General features: G+C 45.7%; 1 protein-coding gene across 2 annotated transcripts in view; it reads left to right on the top strand.

Moving 5' to 3' along the window:
• LOC146198505 (semaphorin-2A-like) overlaps positions 1–20,835 on the top strand; it is a 68,965-nt gene that overhangs the window by 14,274 nt on the left and 33,856 nt on the right. Inside the window, exons 1-5 of one of the 2 annotated variants that reach the window (XM_084594002.1) lie at positions 16,948–17,164; positions 18,106–18,193; positions 18,298–18,349; positions 18,515–18,577; positions 20,003–20,110. In XM_084594002.1, coding sequence (XP_084450128.1) covers positions 17,053–17,164; positions 18,106–18,193; positions 18,298–18,349; positions 18,515–18,577; positions 20,003–20,110 — 423 coding nt within the window. In that variant the 5' untranslated portion in view covers positions 16,948–17,052. Of the gene's footprint in view, positions 1–16,947; positions 17,165–18,105; positions 18,194–18,297; positions 18,350–18,514; positions 18,578–20,002; positions 20,111–20,835 lie in introns of those variants that run through there. The other variant, XM_084594004.1, reaches the window with a different exon arrangement.

Below are 20,835 nucleotides of genomic sequence, written 5' to 3'. Positions count from 1 at the left end.
AGGCTAATGTGACTGTGATCGTACGTTTTCAAGTGGGTTGCGCGTGGCGTAGTTAGCTGAGGCCGCGTGGTGTTATTTGTCCAAGAGCTCCGGATATGGATGGCAAGGGACGCCATTAGCGTGTTGACTCCGACCATTTTGCGGAGGTTTGCGCGTGCGCTGACATCGCTCAGCACACTGCGGTAGTAAATGCGGCTGTCGCGCGCGGCGCTCGGAATTCGATGCCGCGACAAGCTTGTGCCGAACAGCTAGACGCCAACGCTCCCGAGCTGTTGCGTTCGATGAGAAATCGAAGTGTATATATGTGTACATCAGAGTGAAAGACAAGTGCGCTCCTCCCATAGGACTGAATGTTTACAGAGCATAAACAATCGGCAGAAATTCGCGGTGCATCAATTGCAGCGTGCCGTGAAGAGGCAGCAGAGTTATCCGCTCTTCCGAATGTCGCGTCTGTACCGAATTTTGCGTCGTTCAGGCAGGAGATCTTGTCGTGGCCAGATCGCTGGTTTCGCCCAAATTTCATCTGGAGGTTTTCTCATATAATACCGCTCTTAATTGGAGTAACTGTTCTGCAATTCTTTTTTGTAATAACTGTAAGGTTTACCAGACGCCTCCCATGCAGGACCGCAGGGACGAGACGGAGAACACGCGCATGCGCACCGAGCGCTGAGCGGTGGGAGTAGTCACTTGTGCCACTTCTGCAAAACAGCCGAGCAGACGACGCTGTAACTGGCGAGTGCTCTGTGCAGACGCTCTCATTCGTTTAGGCTGTGCGGTCCCGCATGGGACGATGAACGACCGTTTGGTCAACTCACCCATGGTAGTACTTCAGCGATACCAAGCAAATTTTTTTAATTGGTTTACATGAAAGGAAAGGCGCAATATCCGTCATACTTATTTCTGTGGACACTTGAACCGTGCCGTAAGGGAAGGGAGGAAGGTGGATGTTAAACTGGATAGAAAGAGGGGGCTGGTGGAGGGCTACGGAGCAATTTCGACCACCTGGGTATCTTTTACGTGCGCTGACATCGCACAGCACGCGGATGCTTCTTTTCGCCTCCATCGAAACGCAGCCGCCGGCAGTCGGGTTCGAACCCGAGTACTCCGGCACTGTAATCGAGCATCTTAACCACAGCACCACCGCGCCGGGCAAGCAAAACTTCAGAGAAAGGAAACTGCAAACCGCGGGCAAGCCTCCATAGCTAGCTCTCATTTTTGTGGCGACAGATGGCGCCACTGCCCTTTCCTCCGTGAAGTTTTGCCGGCTATCAATTTCCCTGGAAAAGGTTGCGACCGATCTGTTTCATAAATACGGGCGGAAAACGTCAAATATCGACGTGTGCAACCAAGCAGGTTATATAAAAACGTATAACCTCCTCGTGTGCAACTCATCCATTGTGCAGACTAATCCGATTTAAAAATTTAGGAAAGGGGGGGGGGGGGGGAATCTTGCGAGGTCACCCTCGCCTTTGCACGTTGTCATTTAAGATGTCATTTATTGGAATTTTCGATCTTCGGCGTTAGTGCGCAGTCAACGGAAGTCGGAGAGATTAGGTAGAAGAGTTGGTAAGCGAAATCCCTTGTGCAATGTTGCCCTCTCACCTTCAGTCCATATATTAACGTATATAATGGGGAGTACGCCCCCTTTCCTTTACTTTAATTTTTGCTTCTCTTTTCGTTGTTTAAATAGGGTTCAATCTTCTCTTTGTGAACAGCCGTGCTGCGACCAGTGGCCGCAGAGCAATCGGCAGGCACCTCATGCTGTCTCAGACGCATAATTGTTGCAGATACCGAGCCGTTAGAGAAAAAAAGAGAAAGAAAAGCAACTACTACGGCCAGGAGCTGTTTGTTCTCTAAAATATACCGCCAGCGCGCCGCTTCCGTGCGAAACGCGAACTCCCGAAGTAAGCGTAATCGATCAGGCAGAAGTGAATTGGGCTTTTAAGGTCATGGTGGAAATAGCGCTGACACAGAACGAAGCAAGAACACAGTACAGGCGCTGACTGGCCTTTATTTCAATATATATATATATATATATATATATATATATATATATATATATATATATATATATATATATATATATATATATATATATGCAGATCAATTAAGGGGAAATGAGGGTACATATATATATATATAATAGGGTATATATATATATATATATATATATATATATATATATATATATATATATATATATATATATATATACAGAGAGAGAGAGAGAGAGGTCAATTCTCAATTCTACACTGAAGAATGACGGTCCACCGTCCGAATGGGGAAAGTTGTGTGACATCCTTTTTGAACTTCCCTGGCCCATTAGTCAAAAGCAAACTATATATATATATATATATATATATATATATATATATATAAATGTATATAGTATATGCATAGAGAGAGAGCATCCTTGCGGGGCGCTGTGGTAGAGCATCCGTCTCGCTTTCGGGAGGTACCAGGTTCGATCCCTGCCGGTTTTCATTGGGTACAAGCTTTCCCCCGGTCTGGCGCTCGGCTCATCTGGGGTGACATGCTGAAACGAAATAAATGAAATGTGGGTTTCTGAAGGTGCGCTCTAACGTTGAAAATCACATTTACTTTCTAAAGTCAGTATTAAGTAAATTTGAAAAAAATTGACTTAATTATTTTTAAACAAAAATGCCTGTGATGCTCAAGACGACTGGCAGCTGCATGCATACGGTTTCGCTGGCTTATCATAAATATTTAATTTTTTAACCGTTGCCAAAGTTGGCTGGTTCAGATAAAGACAATAATCGGGATCCCATCCATGACCATTTTTTGTTTTCAATTAAATTTTTATGTGTGGTGGGCACATGTCTCGACACAAAGAAATAGACCTTAGTTTTGCTAGACACACCGTATTTTCTTGAGAGAAAAAAAAAAAAAAAAAAAAAAAAAAGAGATCCTGTATCACTATAGAGGTGGAAAAACGCCCTTTGCCATTTCAAAAAGTTGCAAGTTTGGAACTCTGCTGCTTGCGTATTACACTTTTGTCGTGCGTTATGTTTTGCGCGATAAATTTCTCCAACTTTTACTCTCAGGAGAGTTATTAAACTTTTTTTTTTTTTTTTTTTTTTTTGCCGCAGTTGTTTTAGTAAAATATCGCAAAGTTCGCTCCAGGAGCGACGCGCTGCAGTCATTTTTTTTTTTAATTCTTGCACAATTCATTAGGTTGGCACTAAAATTTTGTCTTTATTATGCAGATTGTTAATTTCATGCAAAATTTGAGGCTTTAGACCGTTAGGTGTTTTCTCCACAACTCATCAAGTTCATCTAAATTCCGATAAAAATTATGGGTAAGTTTATGATTCCAATAAAAGAAAAAAACATCTTCGGTTTTTACTAAAATCTTACTCAACGATCCTCAGTAGCCCAGAAATATAAAGGACCAAAAAAGTGTAGCATTATATTGTTTTAAATTAGAAAAATAAATATAAAACTGAGCGCAATTGTGCTGAAAATTGTCAATATTTAGCCCTAAATTCTGGCACGATGCTATAAATTGTTTTCATTGAAACTTTCTCTGTATTACGCAGGCCTTGTTCTTTATTCTAGCAAAAATTTGTAGCTCTGGTATTGTCCGCTCTTTCTCCACGTTACCTGGAAATTGGCCGAAATTAAAACTACACACACAAAAAAAAGTGACTACTTTGAACCGAATGTAAAAAACACCATCTTCGATTTTAATTGAAACCTCTTAGAAACAATCCTCAGTTATTTGTAATATCAGACACTGAAAAGTATTGCATTATGTGGACTAAAATATAAAAATAAATATAAAACCGAGCGCATGTTTTTAATTAAGCCTCCCCCCCTTAATCCTCGCCGGGTGACGCAGTGGTTACGGCGCTCGACTAATGTTCCCGAGGATGCGGGATGGAATCCCCGGCCTCGGCGGCCGTTTTTCTGTGGAGGCGAAAAGAAAGTCCGCCCGTGTGCTGTGCGATGTCAGTGCAGGCTAAAGAACACCAGGTGGTCGAAATTTCCGGAGTCCTCCACTACGGCGTCTCTCATAGCCTGGGTCGCTTTGGGACGTTAAATCCTGCAAACCAAACCAAACCAAACCTTCCCCTTAAGAAATTCGATTTAGTATTTGCTGCATTTAGTTACATTTCATCTTATGCCATACACAAAGCCTTCTCAATGCTTATAAAGTCCTTCTCTGCAATTTATGGGAGGTTGGTGATAGCTTAAAATGGGATAAATTCTCTTTTTCTTGCCATTTCATGAGGAAACGCAATTGACAGTTTAGCTTTTACTCCATCCTGTAATTTTTTTTTTTTATTGTACGGTGCAGCGGTATTCAATCCACCTCTTAATTATATTATTTCTATCTCGATTAAGACAGAAATTAAGAATATTATGTTTTGGAGACTTTTTCTCAGTGCACTTACGTACTATCGTAAGAAAACACTGTACAGGATGATAGCTTTGGTGGATTTATATGGTCTTTATGGCTGCGGCACGAATGAGCTGAGATGGCGCGTATTCTTGTCGACCAAGCTATCATATATATATATATATATATATATATATATATATATATATATATATATATATATATATATATATATATATATATATATATATATATATATATATATATATATATATAATCAGCTGGGGGGTTAGTCAACACCCGTGTTGTGTTCTTGCTTCGTCCTGTGTCAGCGTTGTTCCCTCATGCGCTGCATGGCTCATTTATTGAAGTTTCGTTTGGAGTATCGTTACAGTTCATTTTGCCGCAGACGTAACTTCCTTCGAACATTCAGTTTGACGAAGGGAAGTAGGGCCTCCCGAAAAGAATCACTGTCGACCCGATGTCACCCACTTTGGTATAGAGCTGGTATATAGAGCTGTGAGTGAAATAAATGCCGAACGGAGTACCGTTTTGGGAATACCTTCGCGCAATAGCATCCGCATCGGTCCATGGTGTGTTAGTCGCGACGTGCATTACTCGGCACTGTTTGGAGCTCGGATAAAAGCGGGGGCTTGTGTGCGAGCAGTTTAAAGTTGGGCCGTCCGTCGTTTCCGGGTGTGCCTTCCGGGGACTGCGAAGCCTTTTGTGCCGCGCGCGCGCGCTCAGCTTTTTTTCCCCCGAGTCGAAGAACGAGAAGCCAGGTTTTGCGGCGCGCTCGGTTCGGCTAATTAGTGCGGCGCAGCCGCAGCTCCGGGGATTCTCTCCAGTTTACGTCGACGCGCATCGTGCAATATCGCAGCAGCGTTTAAAGGTACGATGCGGCCCTTTTCGTTTCACGTTTTAATAATGAAGGCTTTTTCAGAGGCGCGCTTTCAAAGGCGTATACGGCGGAGTTGGTCCGCTGCGTCTTCATAACCGAAGCAGGCTCATTGACGTCACCGAAACATCGGGACCGGAACGTCGCTGTGATGATCAAATTTAATTGCTTGATCGCGGGATATGACTGACTTCACCCATTCGTTTCATTACGCGGCGATGCTCGGTCAGTTTCTCAGCGTTGGAAAAGAGTAATGGATTCCACACCGGACGCCCTTATGTCCCTGGGTTTCAGCTAAATGTTTTGGCGGCTACCCTGCTTTTGCGCAGACGTTGCAGGTTCTCTTTCTTTTTTGCTGAGCTCAAATGAAGGAAGATCGTTTCCGCTGAAAAAATTCAGCTCGGCGAGGACAGTGCGCACTCGTTGCAAGCTTTTTGCGCTTTCGGTTTATGCGCGTGGGGACCGGCGAAACGGCGGTTTTTCGTGTTCATCGAATCGCCCGATATACTACGCGCTCGTTTCTCTTTTTTTTTTTTTTTTATTTATCTTATTGCTTCTGTGCTCGTTACGTCTGATTCCCGTACACGGCGTGACTCGGCCTCCCGATCCGTGCGCGGGCGTGGCGTTCACCTTTCGGCGAGCGCCGCGATTTTAGCTAATAAATTATTCCGCGTCGCAAAGTGGCTGTGTGTCCCCTGCTTCGCGGTGCCCGCCTGCGTCGTATATACGTGTACGCAGCGCGGCACCGCGTTGTACACGCACTGCACTCCGGGACCCGCGCACGGAGGGCGTTGAACCTCACCTCTGCAGCGTTCTTCTTCGACGGCAAGTAACAAACGCGGTTTCAAAAAGTATATAGGAGTGCGCGTCGCTGTTTACAAATCGTCGCCGTCTCTTCCGATCGGGCGCGTCGGCGGACGTTGCGCGCTGATTATATGCGGCGGCCGTGCTGGTCGCCCTTCTCGTATTGTCACACAGGCCGCATTTTGTGTGCTGTTCGATATACGCCTCCGTAAGGGAAAATTCATGCTGCGGCGCGGCTGTGAGCGTCTGCGGCGTTGAGGAAAGCTGCCGTGCTCCGGTTATGAGCCGCCTTAAGTACTTGTCAGCTATCTGCCACCTTTTTTCAGCGGAGCTCGACACACTCGCCCGAATGTAATCTCCGCTACCAGTCGTTGAGTTGTGTCCGGGGGAGAAGACACATGCGAGTATGGTTGCGGAACTTTTTTTGTCCGGTAAAACTTCCCTGCAGAGCGAGCCGCTTTATATAATCTTCGTTGTTTTCCCACCGACTTCCCGTCATTATCCAAGCACTTGTTCATCCTGGGAACCACCAGCCTTTGTATGCGTTGAGCAGTCATAGAAGTCCCTCGCCTGCCGTGTAAACCACGTGCTGAGTTCTTGTGCCAACTCGTTGATATCGGATAACCATCTTCCTCCCATCGAGTTTTTCCTTCTGACCGAGATATGAACGAAAATCACACTGCGGCAATTCCGGCTGATGCCCATGCGTGTGATGCACTAAAATGTCCCTCTTGAATATTATGCCACAAGCGGGGTGGGGTGTATTGTGCGATATGGGTCGAAGTGTCGTGAAGCAGGAGTATGCCACTTGGCAGACGTCCGCTCCGCTTATTTTAGATGCCCTTCTGTTGCTGGCGACGTCATGCATCACTGCAATTCGCAATTCGCTTATCCCGAGAGGCTCGCGAATTTCGTCTTCGAGTGGCAACTTGACGGCCTCCTGCACCCTTTTTCGTTATGAACATCCACTCTAACTCCCGACGGATCCCGGCATCTCTTTAAGGCCCTTCATCAATTCACACCACCGCCATGGAAATCGATTTTTTATTTATTTATTTATTTATTTATTTATTTATTTATTTATTTATTTATTTATTTATTTATTTATTTATTTATTTATTTATTTATTTATTTGTGCCCTTCACCGCTGGTTCGCATCTTTCGCGCACAAAGCGCACCACGGATCGCATCTCGCCGCCTGGCGAGTGCCTTGATCAGTGAAGATATTTGTATTTCTTGTGCATGTTGTTGTGCAAGACTCCGGCGGAGCCTTATAGGTAGATAATCTGCGGCCCCCTCTCCGCTTTGCGGACGCGCCTCGTGTGATGAGCCAGATGAAATCACGCGTTGCTAGTCGAACCTGGACTCGATTCATAGACCTGTGCTCCCCAGTGGGTGTGCTCTGGGGCTCTGGCAATCATTGCTCGTTAGTACACCGTATCGGAGCATCAAGGGACAAGAAGTGGAAGCTGTGACAGATTTTCTCTTCTTGGGCTCCAAGATTACCCCGGAAGGAGACTGCAGCCATGAAAATAGGAGACGCCTGCCTCTGGGAAAAAGAGCCATGGCTAGCCTTGACCGCCTAGTAAAGAGCACATTAATTAGACTACCTTTCAACCAAGATCCGTATAACTCGTGCTATGGTCTTTGCAGTTGTGATGTATGGATGCGAGAGTTGGACTGTGAAGAAGGCTGACCGCCGAAGAATTGACGCGTTTGAGTTGTGGTGCTGGCGGAGACTTTTGAGAGTTCCTTGGACGGCCAGAAGATCAAATTAGTCGATATTGTCGACCATAAACCCTGACTGCTCACTGGAGGGTCAAATTCTAAAGTTAAAGCTCAGCTATTTTGGTCATATCTGATGAGAAAAGAGGAGTCGCTGGAGAAAGATTTGATCTTGGCAAAGGCTGAGGGTCACCGGAGAAGGGGTAGGCAGCGAACGCGATGGCATCCTGAAGGCGCTGCAGATGAAGTTATGTGATGTTAGGAAGATAGTGAGAGACCGGAAAGCGTAGCGTGATATGATCCATAGGGTCACGAAGAGTCGGACACGACTGAACGACTGAACTGAACTGAACTGAACTGAACTGATAGGAGCTATGTCTGGTGCTTGCGGAAGGGTGAAGAACAGGGACGGCAGTGGTAAGACTATATGAGCACAGCTGACTCCCGTGGTGCTTTTGAAAAAGGCATTCCATGATCTCTGCCGTAGGTGTATTAGGTAATAAGGAGGCACACGTTCTGATGGTTATCGATCCTCCGTACATGTAGAACGTATATCTTAAGGTCGCGTAGTTCTCAACGTTCCTTCCCGTTACCGAACATATGCATGCTCCCATATATACGAAGTCACGTCAACCCATGCCATCTCTTACGTGGTCACACTTGAGTGCCCAGACAAAGACAAGTCCACTTGTCGAAACGTTGGCTCGACCTGCGAACCGAGTCTCCCCCCTCTACCCTTGTTCAGTCTCTTTCATATTGAGTGCAGGTTCGTGCGCCTTATCTGTCGTGATGCGATTTGCATGTTAGAAGCCCACCTAGACAAAAAGAAAAGCTTTCGCTCTTACTGAAGCGGTACTGAATTGTGGCCTAACGGGCGACACTCGCTGACGGCATTCTCGGTCGTCATGGCCAATAAACGGGGCGACCTAACGGCGTATATTATTTAAATTATTAAGCACACTCGGTCTTGCACGCGTCTGATGCTCACCGCGTCGCCTAAACGAGCAGAGCAGAGCCCAAGACACGGGTACGCTCGGCTGACATCTTTGCTGCCGACGTTATTTAGATACGTTACGGATGTGTGACGCTGTGTACAGTGCGAGCGTGGTGACGTGCGTGGCAGCGCTAATTGCATGGCCATGTATGTCTTGGGAAGTTTTCTTGGCCCCGGTTTTGTACCCTGTGCCACAGTAAGAGTATCCTGGCGTTTCCGCCGCGAGAGCTGCAGCTTTTCCTGCATTGTGCCGTGCCGGACGCCTCTTCGAGTGCCTAGTTCAACGTGCGTGCGCTGTCCATTAATCTTTCCCCCAGAGAAGTAGGACGGCATCCGGACAGCGCTGCGCCTTGTGTGCGCACTATATCCGCTGAAAGAAAGGGCCTTGACGGAGACGTCTTCTTGACGGTGAAGAACGAGCGGTCCGGGGCCGCATTCTGCGGATACACACGAGGCTGTTGCGAACGAAACGGAGCGGCGCTGCCTTCTTTCGGCGCGCTGGAAATTAGCATCTTTTATTTTATGATTGTGCACATGAGGAAGAGGAGGTGGGGGGGGGGGGTGATTTTACGGATGTTTTCGTTTATTTATCTAACAGTTTTTTTCGGTTGTTAATCTGTCCTTCATCAGAATTCACTGATACGATTATTTCTTGAGTATGATGATGGTCAGACCACCGACAAAAAAAAAAAAAAAGAGACACTGCTGAGTAAACAGACTGATACCCGTAAAAGTTGAGCCATTTATTCTTTTTGTTTTTACTTGCGGATTTTTATTTGAAAAACTATGGGAGTCTTGAGGTATACTCCGGTGCAGTGTGCATACAGGTATATAGGTTGTACAGCAAGGAAGACATTACGGTATGGAGTTTAATGATTACGCGATAAATTAAAATTAACTTACCGGCTTTGTCGTTATTGATTTTGAGGGGCAGTAATATATGGAGAAATTGAAGGCCGTCAGCATCAAACGTGAGTGTCATCGTTAAATTTTATTAATTGGCAATGCTGCTTGAGATGTCTAACGTCAAAAGCACGCACCTGACAGTTGGTTTAGCTGGCTTTTCCGCATTGCGCATTTATATGTAATGGCGTCGCGGTGCGTGGTATTTTTGTCAGAATTATGTGAACTTCTACATCAAATGCAGAAACGGCGTCTGTAAGAATCGAAGCCATTTTAAATCTGCAATGCGTCAAAGCCAACTCGTGGAGCTTTCAAATGCGTATTGTCTGTATTTGATTGGCACGGGCAGAGGCTTATTATTCTTTATTCATTTTGGGCAGCCTCACCATAATATATGTCTGTATTTGATGCGTAAGAATCGAAGTCATTTTATAAATTTACAATGTGTCAAAGCCAACTCGTGGAGCTTTCCAATGCGTATTTTCGACGTTCGATATTTCGAGCCACATTGACGAATAAAAATAATTAAAAGGGGTACCTACCTTTGATGTCGATGGCCTTCAATTTCGCAAAATGATATTATAGTCCCTTAAATCTAGAAAGAATATAGTTGGTTAATTAATTAGTTAATCATGTTATTATCAAGCTCTAAACACATAATATCCGCCCTGCTGTACAACCCACCTGCACAAGCTGCAAGAAGTACCTCTCAGTTTTTAAGGCACAAATCTAGAAACAGTGAAAAAACAAAGAACCGCCCCGTATTCGTATGCGCGTCTTAGCTAAGTATAAGTTTTTTTTTCTTAAGTTTAAAAAGAGACGAGCCCTATCCTAGGGAAACCATCTAAAAGCTGCGCAGTATTGTTTCGTTCGCAAAGGTTAATTAATTAGTAACTTATTATATAATTGCCTTAGAGAATCAAGTGTCAGTGTAAAAAAAAAAAAAAATTAACGGCTAGCTGCCTTGTTTCCATCAAGCTAACATGTACGTAAAGGTATATATATATATATATATATATATATATATATATATATATATATATATATATATAATTTTACTGGCCGGAAACGATACCCAGTGCAAAAAAAAAAAAAAAAAAAAGAAAGGGGGTGGGGGGCTCCTCGTAACGGTGGCGCCAATAAGTCTCGAGAGTCGTTCCAGGTAACAAAATCCGCTCTTTCCCTCCAACGTTTTCTCCGTTGAAGCTTTGTGTGCGCACTGGGGCGAGTGATTAAAAATAGCAGCTGGTCAGGTGAGAGCTTTCTTTGAAGGCCAATAAATAAAGCAACGTAAATCGTTGCTGCATGGAAACAGCACACCTAGCTCGTCGTTTATTTATTTATTTTTTTTTTGAGGCGATCAGCAATTTTCACTTCTTCGTCATGCCAATAATTGAAAAGTTACAAATTAATTAGCCTTGAAGATATACTGCAAATTAGGTTAGGCGACTCTGAACAGTTTCTGATTGGTTTCACTAGACTAGCACTCATTGTTGCTTTTTTAAAGCCAAAGAGGTTATATTTTAATTTATACACTCCTTGTTTAAAGCTTGGTTACGTTTAGCTGGGACACTCTGTACAGACACATAGAGTAGATGTGAACTTTGCGGGCCTATCGGTACATGAGCTATGATCGCAACACTGTAACAGCTTCGGAAGACCCGTTTACATTTCTTTACTGGCTCTGACTTGACCGTTTTTCGGAACTTACGCCAGTAGCTGCGTGCTCGAAGCTGAAGTACTAGCTTTGCTATACCATTCGCCTTTGCTAAGACAAATGATTAACTCAATTTAAAAAGAAAAAAAAGTAAGAACTAAATTACTGCAAGTGATGCGTGTGCCCTAATGTTAGTCTTCGTCTGAGTGGTGCGATACTGCTGATTCCCAACTTAACCGTTCACAGCGTCATGATTAAGTGCGACTGTAAAAGAGCTGTGCACTCCAGTACGCTGGTTCGTCAAGGCAACGCTGGGTCGTGTTTCGCTTTCCGGGCGCTGCTCTCTCTCTGCCCCTGGGATGGTGTGCACTCCAGCTGCTCGCCGTCTGTAAACGACCCAGTCTCCAGACTCGTTATACACAACAGGCTAGCTTTGTGTGGATTGCGTTTCCTGCAGTGCGTATTGACCGCTCGTCTCGTGGTGAGTCATTCCGAGGCCCCCACCCGGACGATTTCTTGGAAACGGCAGCGTGCGGAGTTCGTTAACTATATACACAAGCAGAGCGGCGGCGGTCCGGTTTATGACTGTTTTACCGCACGCACATAACGAATGTGCCGCCTGTGGCGTCCAAAGAAAACAATAGCGGCAACCCCGCTGCTATCTTTGCACCTGAACATGCAGTTGCAGATGGTATTGTGTGTCCTGCACATTTTTAAGCTTCAGTATTTTTTCCGCGCCATTTCTAAGGGCGGACATCGACACCCTTGGCGCAGTCAAGTAATCCGGTGTGGTGTTTTAATTCCTCTAGTGTGTATCGAACTGGCGTTCCCATATTAGATCCCGGTTTCGGCCTTTTGCACGTTGACGGAGTCGAAATGCAGGAGCACCTCTTGAGACTTCGATGCGTGTTAAGATAGATATAGCTTTTATGACAGCGGGGTAGCCGTCGGGTATTGACGCAACTAAAGTCTATGAACTTTATTCGCACTATTTACCGTTTCTATTGAGATTGGAATACTTTCCTATTTCTTGCAGGGTTTCCTTTCCGAAAATTCGCATGGGCTGACCGTGGCCGGTCCTTTTTCCTCACCACGTATGCGCTATACACACCGGGGTTTATATTGCCGGTGCGTTGCATTGCGACAAGCGGCGTATCTTCACTTAATCGATCGGCTCAATAAGGTTTCAAATCCTCCGGAGCGGGGGAGGCAGAAATTTTGCTGGCGATGCCACGAATGAAGCGAAACATCGCACGCGTCGATTCGGGGAAATTCGCCCTCTCAAAAACGCGCTCTTTACTCTTCGACGCGAAGGATGGGTTACTTCTGCGAAAAGGGGAAAATGTTCGACGCACTCGACGGTCGTGAAGCTTTCAGGATTGATTGTCCGTCCAGCGGTTCAGCTTGCACCGCACATTTTAGTGCGCGCGGAGCTTGATTTATTGTGCGAGGCCGTCATTGTTGCTTAAAAAAAAAAAAAAAAAAATAAAGATACATACAGATGGGATATAAAGTAGCGTCCGTATATGCCGGTTGGTGCGACATTTATATTCTTATTTATTTTTTGTTTTGCGCGCACACGACGCTTGGTATGGGGCGAATTCCTCTCGCTGGCAATTGATCCGAAGGCCACTTGCGTCGCGGTGGAACGGCGGAAAGGACACGTCGACACGTCATCTTCCTTTCGCGGCAGCATTGCCTTCGGGTGTAGCCCCTTGATTCTTCGAGGAGTCGCAAAAATATTTAAAGCGAAGAGGAAAAGTCAGCAGCCTTCGTGTCCTGCGGCTGCGAAAAATCGAAGCCTTATATGGCCGGTGTAAGTTCCTTCAAGGCTGTCTGGCGTGCGGCAATCAACTCCGGAAGAGAGGACGTTCATCGAACAGATGGCGTCGCCTCTCTTCTCGTGTCAGTGCTGTCTTTCCTCAGTTATTTATTATTTCTATTTTTATTTTGGAAGAATTTCGCTCGAAACGTCGAGGACAACTCAATCTAGGTCTTTTTAATCTTTTTCTTTTCCTTGTTCTCGGTGAAGGTGTTCGGCACCTAGAGGACCATTCAATGAACGCTCTTTTCTCGCCACTCCGATTGAGGGTTGTGACGTGTGATGACGTCGAATATCGTGGGTTTACCCCGTTTAATTTTTCCTGTTAAGTCCTGTTTGTTTCTCTTTGTTCGTCTTCTTCGTTCGATAAATGCTCGCTGGCGGCATTTTAATTTTCGCGTGTGCATAATCTTGCGTTTTCGGTTTCTTTAAGCAGACTACCTCAGTAGCACCAGAGCTGCGTGCGGAAACTATAGCTCAGAGCTCCGTTTTGTGTGGAAGCAGTCTCGCCGTTATTGCAGTAGGGGTATACAGCTCACTTTGTGGCAACTTCAGTTTGTCCTCTGCGTTCAGTCAAAGCGCCCAGAATATGGGCGCTCGAAAATTAGGGCTCACGAGTGTCGGCTCCTTATATTCTCTTATATTATTATATTTTTATTATGTGGCCTGGGAGACGTTCCCAGGCCACAGGTTCTGCTTTTTAGTAGCGTAGAGTTAGACAACCAGGGGCTCTAGAATTATAGAAGTACCGTTATATCACCTCTGAATGCGGGGCTTGGCATCTTTTGACTACCTGTGTGCGTACACCATGATGGGACGGGTGCGCGTGGCTTAGCAACAGCTTAAATAGCGCTGATAACGACGAAAACGGGTCGGGAAGTAATTATTATTAACTCTTAACGTCAGTGCAGGGTTACATAAAGTGAGTGAGAGCTTAGCAGCCTCATTTGCGCGACAGTACTGGAAGGTCAGCGCGCATGCGCGTCTCTTTATAATCTTGCTTCTCTAACTTTATAATCTTGCGGTCGTATAGTCGGGTAATTACGGTAATGTGACGGAAATCGCGTCTCGAATAAAACTCTGGTTGTTGTTTTTGAAAGAAATGTTTTTAATCAATGCTGCGGATCGGAGGGTGACGGTTCTCTCTGCCCACATTGAAAAAGAACCGTTGCGTGCAGTGGCCCGAGCCTAATATCCCCCGCCTCCTCTCCTTTTTCATTTGCATTTTTCCGCTGGTGCGATTTGGCTGCCAGTTTTAATGCATACGGAGACGGGAGCGAATAATGTGACAAGTGGCTGCAGCTTTATATTGAAGAACCCGAGGTGGTCGTATTGGCCGTCCAGTGCGGCGGCGGTCCAAGTAGCCCGAGTTGCTTTGGGACGTTAAACTCCTTAGAAACCAAACCAAATCATACTATGATTTTTTTATTTGATTTTCTTGCACGCGGCTCTCAAGCGGTCCACTCAATCAGGCCGTCCGTTTAATGTACGCGCGCAGTGCCGGCCGTTACCGTCACCGCCATTCGGCCGCCCGTCTGTCCGTTCCCTCCCCTGCGACGCGTTTTTCACCGCGTTTTCCCTTTGCTGTGCAGTGAAGCCACTTTTGGACAGAGCATCGATCATCGCGCGCCCTTGCCTGCGAGTGCGCGCGGTATGTGTGCCTGTTTTCTTTGTGTTTATCGCTCGCCTCATCCGTACATAGATCGCGTTTCTGCGCCGGTCTCTCTGATTTTCGTTTCGTTCTTTGCTGCGTTCCTTGTTGCTGCGGCGGAATCGTTTGATGAAGCAGACGTCGATATGGAGCGGGATATATAGCGCACTTTTTCGGTTTTTGTCTGCCACGCGGGCACCTCCCCCCTCGGCTTTTCTTCCGCACTGCCATGTTTGGAAAGTCCCCGTATACGAATGGTATTGAAGCAGTGTGTGTGTGTGGGCGTCTACACATTTTCTTTTTCTTTCTCTTTTTTTTTTTTTTTTTTGTCGTTAGAAGCGGACAAGCACTGCAGCTTTCAACTGACACTTTCTTTCTGGAGATGAGTAAATAGAGGGATATGGGGGCGTTCGTTGCAGATGGCAGAGTTGTGCAGCCGTCGGCCAGTGTTTTCTGGGACGAGAATATATAGATGTACGGGGGCGTGTGTTTTCGATGGCGTGTATAGGAGCATACTGATCGCTTCTGCTTCTCTAGCCAGGGATTGCTCATTGGTAACGTTTACCCCGGCTCTGTAATGGACTCGATGTCCCGCATGTTATCGAATCCTTTTTTCGGTCCCTAGTTAGTAACTGGTACATTTCGTTTAATTTAGGGTTAGGGGACCGCTCGCGTGCGGAACTCGGGTTGGTTATATTTCCACTGATAAAGGGCTTTGTTGTTCCCCAAGAGTTCAGATCGAGTATGCTAAGCAAAGTGCATGGGTATTTTAACTAGCTCCAGTTGTATCCTAATCACTGCCACGTGCGGACGGAGACGAGTTGAAAGAGATGCAAAAGGAAAGAGTGAAAGAACAGACGCGTGACCCCTTCAATACAGAATAGGGTCCATTACGTCGCTTTTCGTACGTTCTTTAATGCTTATCTTGTATATTGCTGTCAAATGCAGAAACACTGCAGTTGCTCTTTCAGGAACGCTAGCGCGTCCTTTCTGCTGGTTTTCTTTTTAACCACGTTGACTTTTTTTAGCTTCTTGTTTTTTGTCTCCATCGGCAATTGTGATACGATTCGCTTATTTTGGGCCGTATTAGCGACTGCCGTCTTCCATCGTGAAACAAGTGTAGTGTGCGTACGCACACGCTAATCTCGAAATTATCCGGGAAACGGTTGCTGAAAGGGGAAAAACAAAAATAAACGCAGAGGTTTGATTTCCCGAGCTGCGTTTGCATCCCACTTCGCCTTTCCTCGGTTCGCGTTCTTCTGCTTCTACTGCCCTAGTTCAGCGGAGAGTAATCGGGTATGTAGGTGCGCCCGAAATCGGCGCCGTTTATTTGTCGAGCCATCTCGCTTTATTCTGCGGGGACTGCGCCGCTCGTTGCTGCTACTAATTATGTCGGCAATGAGACCCGGGCGTGCGCTGTACGTGTGTGCATTATTACGTACACGGGACGACGGCGACGCACGGCTCGCTTCGGTAAACACGCAGTGCGCGTGGGCTCCTTGAGAGAGGGGTGAAACCGAAAGCGGGAGGAGGAGGAGGGAGTGGTGCACCTGCGCTAGGAGGCGACGCGCGCATTGCGCACGGCCAGGTAACACGGGGATGGCGAGTGCGCAACGCACGGGCCTTGTCTCTCCTCGAATGGGACGGCGGCGCAATCAACGCGGATGTTGATACAACGCGGACAGCAGCTCTCCACCGCGTTGGCGGCGCACGCGCCCTGCGCTCCCCCAGGGGAGGCGAGGGCGGTGCCGGAGGGAAGGGAGGGAGCGGCGCTTCCCGAGTCCCCGAGTTTGGGAGTCGTGCGGGGGGGGGGGGGGGGGGGAGGAGAGAACCGGGACTTTCGGGAGAGTGGAGCGGCCGGGAGGATGCGCTCGAAAGCGCATTCGACCGTGTGCGCTCGGCCAGCGCGGCGGCACGTCTAGGTGCGACGGCGGAGCGGGGCTTGAAACACTGCGCTTGTGCAGGAGAGGTGCCCACCCGCCCCGCATCGATCGGTCCAAAAAGAGACAGACAGCCCGCGGCTGGAGCGACCGGCGCGCCGCCGCTGTGCAAACGCGCCGTGAAACAGCGGCGCACCCCGAGAGAGGCTGCGCCTGCTGAACAGTGGTCGTGCGTCGTCGCGTGCTCGTCAGCGATCATCGGCGGGACGCCGGCGCTGTGGTGTAGCGATGCGGCGACTGACACGCCGGCGCCCGCAGGCGTCGTGGTTGACTTCGTCTCGGTGTTGAGCGCGCCATGGGCCGGTTGCCGTCGCGGCGGCCCTGGAGGGGTCCCGGCCTGCCGCTCCTGTTGCTGTTGACGGTGCTGCTGCCTGCGGCCGCGACGTTCGCCCTCAGGCACCGCCGGGGTGAGCGGCGCCAGGTTCGGTTGGAGGACGTCGCGCGCTAGGCGTACAGCTGATTGGTGCTTGCTTTACCTGCGGCGTGCAGGCTCGTAGGGAGGGCGACGCTTTCCCCAATCGTGTTGCGGGTAGAACGAACGGCTCGTGATCTAGGCGTTCCTCTCTGTTGACTTGTGTCAGGAATGTGCCGAGTCCACAGAGGGAACCGGCAACATCATGTTCGAGCCCGGCTTTATTCTCGAAAATGCGTCGGTACCGCACCCACTTTTATATGTTTAAAATGTACTTGTGATCACGGGGATTTATGTGCTCGGGTATTGGTGTTGGTGTGATCAAGACACTGGGGATGCAGTGGCTGCTGCTCAAACTTATGATGTCAATCTAGTTGTATGCTTTTATTGCCGCATACGTGGACTTGCAAGATGCAGTGTGACTCTCGCCAGCTAACGTGATCATTGACAAGTCTTTTGTCCATGATGTGCACTTAAAATAATAGCACGCACCATTTTTTGGCGTTTTGCTTTGCACTGGTTTATTGGAGGGACATTAAGAGGCCTTTGCCCTGCAGTGGTTTTAGTCAGGCTGATGGTTATGAATATTTCAAAACACGCATCTGACATGTCGTAGTCAGAGTCTTTACAAGTGTCAACTTCATACTTATAAACTACCATTTATTACTAATAGCTTCAGGATATGAAGTGTGTGTGGGACAAGAAGTATCCTTATTTCTTTGCAAGGAAAAAAATGAAGAGCTAACAGCAACAATCTGTTCATGAGAAACTGCCACGTTAGGGTACTGCACCTGTGCCACGTTGCAACAACTGTGGAATGGCATCATTTTGCAAGCACTTTTTTTTGGAATTAAATAGCTACATGACAATACCTGGTCTTCAGGAAAAAGAGATTGCTTACTTCTAATTTTCTGGTCATTGTTTCATTGTTTGCAGATCATACACGGGAATTTTCATGTGGCCGCTTGTACTATCGCACCTTCTACATGGATCGCAAGCGAGAGATTCTTTTTGTTGGTGGCATGTAAGCACCCAGCTCTACACACCTACTAGTGTACAACCTCATGTGGTTGACAGTGTTACTCACTAGTGAGAGTGGCCACTCGCACATAATCTTCCTTGTTGCAGGGACAAAGTTTTCCGGCTCAACCTGGCTAACATTAACCGGACAAAATGCAATGTAAGTGGCCCTTTTCATCTCTAATAGCTTCTAATATTGGTTACAGGAAGAAAGTTAGTGTATTGTCCTTGCCAGAGGTTTTGCCTTATGTGTTGGTGTTTTATGATGAAATGTGTTAGTGATTTTAAGAAATTTTCTATTGCTCATAAATGCATTACATTGCAGGATCGCGGCCTTAGTGCCAACAAGGATGTTGTTTCTACTTGTGTGTACAAGGGAAAACGAGAGGTAAGTGTCAGCAATGCACGCTAGCTCTTTTCAGCACAGGTTTCTTTTTGATGATGCAAAAAAATTGCTCTGTAGCATGCGAAGTTGGCTAGAGGAAACAATTTAGGTTTTAAACATGTACCCAAGGCTCTTGCCGACGTGTGCTTGTCCAGCACTGAAAGTATCAATTAAACATGGTCACCGAGTGCCTGTTAGAATTGCTTGTTAACTGCTGGAAAGTCGCTATTTAGAATCTACTATATTTTCATTATCCATTTTAGTAATTCTGTCGACTTAAAACCTTTTGATAGAAATATTTGTATTTCATTATTATTCTGTCTAGACTTGTTACAGTGTTGAGAGAGTTTTTAAGGCTGAGTTTATTTCTGTGTTCTGCTTGTTTACATGTTGTTTACAGCAGCAGTGACCAAGTGGTGGGAAGAATGGCAGATGACTATTAATGCTAAAAAATCAGTTACTTTATCCATAATCAGAAACATACATCAATCAATTTTTTCAGTATACATTAAACAATATTCCTCTTGCTTCAGTGTCCGAATATAAATATTTAGGCATAACACTGACCTCTGATCTCAGATGGGATTCTCATGTTAACAGTGTCATATCAACCGCCTTAACGTAGTAATTTTTTATTAACAGACACCTCAAACTAGCACTATCGGAAGCAAAGCTACTTGCTTATAAGACATTTTTCAGGCCAGTTCTAGAATATGCCAATGTTGTTTGGTTTTCTTTCACTAACAAGCTTACTAAACAAATAAAAGCAGGGCAGAGGAAGGGGATCAGATGTATATTTAACAAACACAGGTTGACAGACTCACCAACAGAACTACTCAAACACGCAGGACTACTAACCCTTCAAAACGGAGCAAAATTAGCACGCCTTAAAACCATGTACCAACTCATACACAGTCAATTAAAAGTCGACACCTCAAGATACTATCAAAATCACAAGTGCAACAAACACGTAATAATCACGTATACACTCTAAACGAGTTTACATTCCGTACTGACTCTTAAATATTGTTACTTTCCTCATGCTATATGCGAATGGAACACTTTGAACACATCTATTGTTAGTAATCCATCATTTGCTTTTAGCATACGTGTGGAAAATTATATACTTACTACGTCTCAGTAATTATTGTGTTTTTATGTCATTACAAATTTATTCCTTCCGTTTGTGTTTCGCTTGGGGTATTATTTGTCTGCCAAAATCTTGTCACGTTCTCCTCATTCTGGTTTAATTGCTATGCATATTTTCTTATGTATAATCTGGTGTCATATTTTATATTTACTTTGATTAATTATCATTACTATATTTTGTGCCTCTGCATCTTTGAATGCCCTCCCTGTTATGATCCCTGATGGGATTAACAGTATCGAATAAATAAATGAACCTGTGGGGTCAATTCCTCTTTACAGGATTATGAGTGCCGGAACCACATCAAGGTTATCCAGCCCATTGGAGATGGAACGAAGCTGTACATATGCGGAACCAATGCACAGAATCCAAGGGATATGGAAATCTATGTAAGCATTGTCTCCTTATTCTTAACTTTACGATGTCAGTGAGTAGTATTAGAAAGTGGCTATAGTGGCATGATGCACACACCTGGGAGCTTGTTTGTTGACTTGTATTTCTCGGGCAGTTGTTGCTTCTTATGCATTTCTTTTTCCCACTGTGATATGTAATGCATTAATTCTGTGTAGAGGAGTACCTAAATACTGGCCTGATTACTATTTTGTGTTGAGCTTGTTGAAGGTTATGGGAACTTTATGCCATCTTTTGCACTACCGATAACATCCCTGGTTATGCTCTGCAAATCCCTGTTAGAAGCATTATTGTTGCTCATACATGTAATCATTGTGTAGGTTACGCTGGTCATTAACAGTTTAGAAAAACTGTTGTAAGAAATATACAATTTTTATTCTTTTCTATTCAAGATGTTTGAATTGCCTAATATCCTTCTGTCTACATTACTGCAGTGTTGTACAATGTTTCATTGTCATATCATCCTCATTTTCATAGCTATTTTTGCTTCCAATCCCTGATGTATAATTTATTTCCTAATTAGTGAAGGTTAGTTAGGGAGGAGATGTGAGCTGATGATATATTCTAATTGAAATAAAAGATGAGAAATGAACATGGGCGAGGCCACTAAAAGTAGAGCTGATAACCAATGGTTCCTGATAGTAAAAAAGTGGCTACCATGAGTAGGTATAAACATAGCATGGGTTGGTAGAGTGTCGTCAGG

The sequence above is a fragment of the Amblyomma maculatum genome, chromosome 2 (genome assembly GCF_055883805.1).
Source record: "Amblyomma maculatum isolate TAMU_Amacu chromosome 2, ASM5588380v1, whole genome shotgun sequence".
In the NCBI taxonomy this organism is placed as follows: Eukaryota; Metazoa; Arthropoda; class Arachnida; order Ixodida; family Ixodidae; genus Amblyomma; species Amblyomma maculatum.
This window is presented reverse-complemented; position numbering and strand designations above follow the sequence as displayed.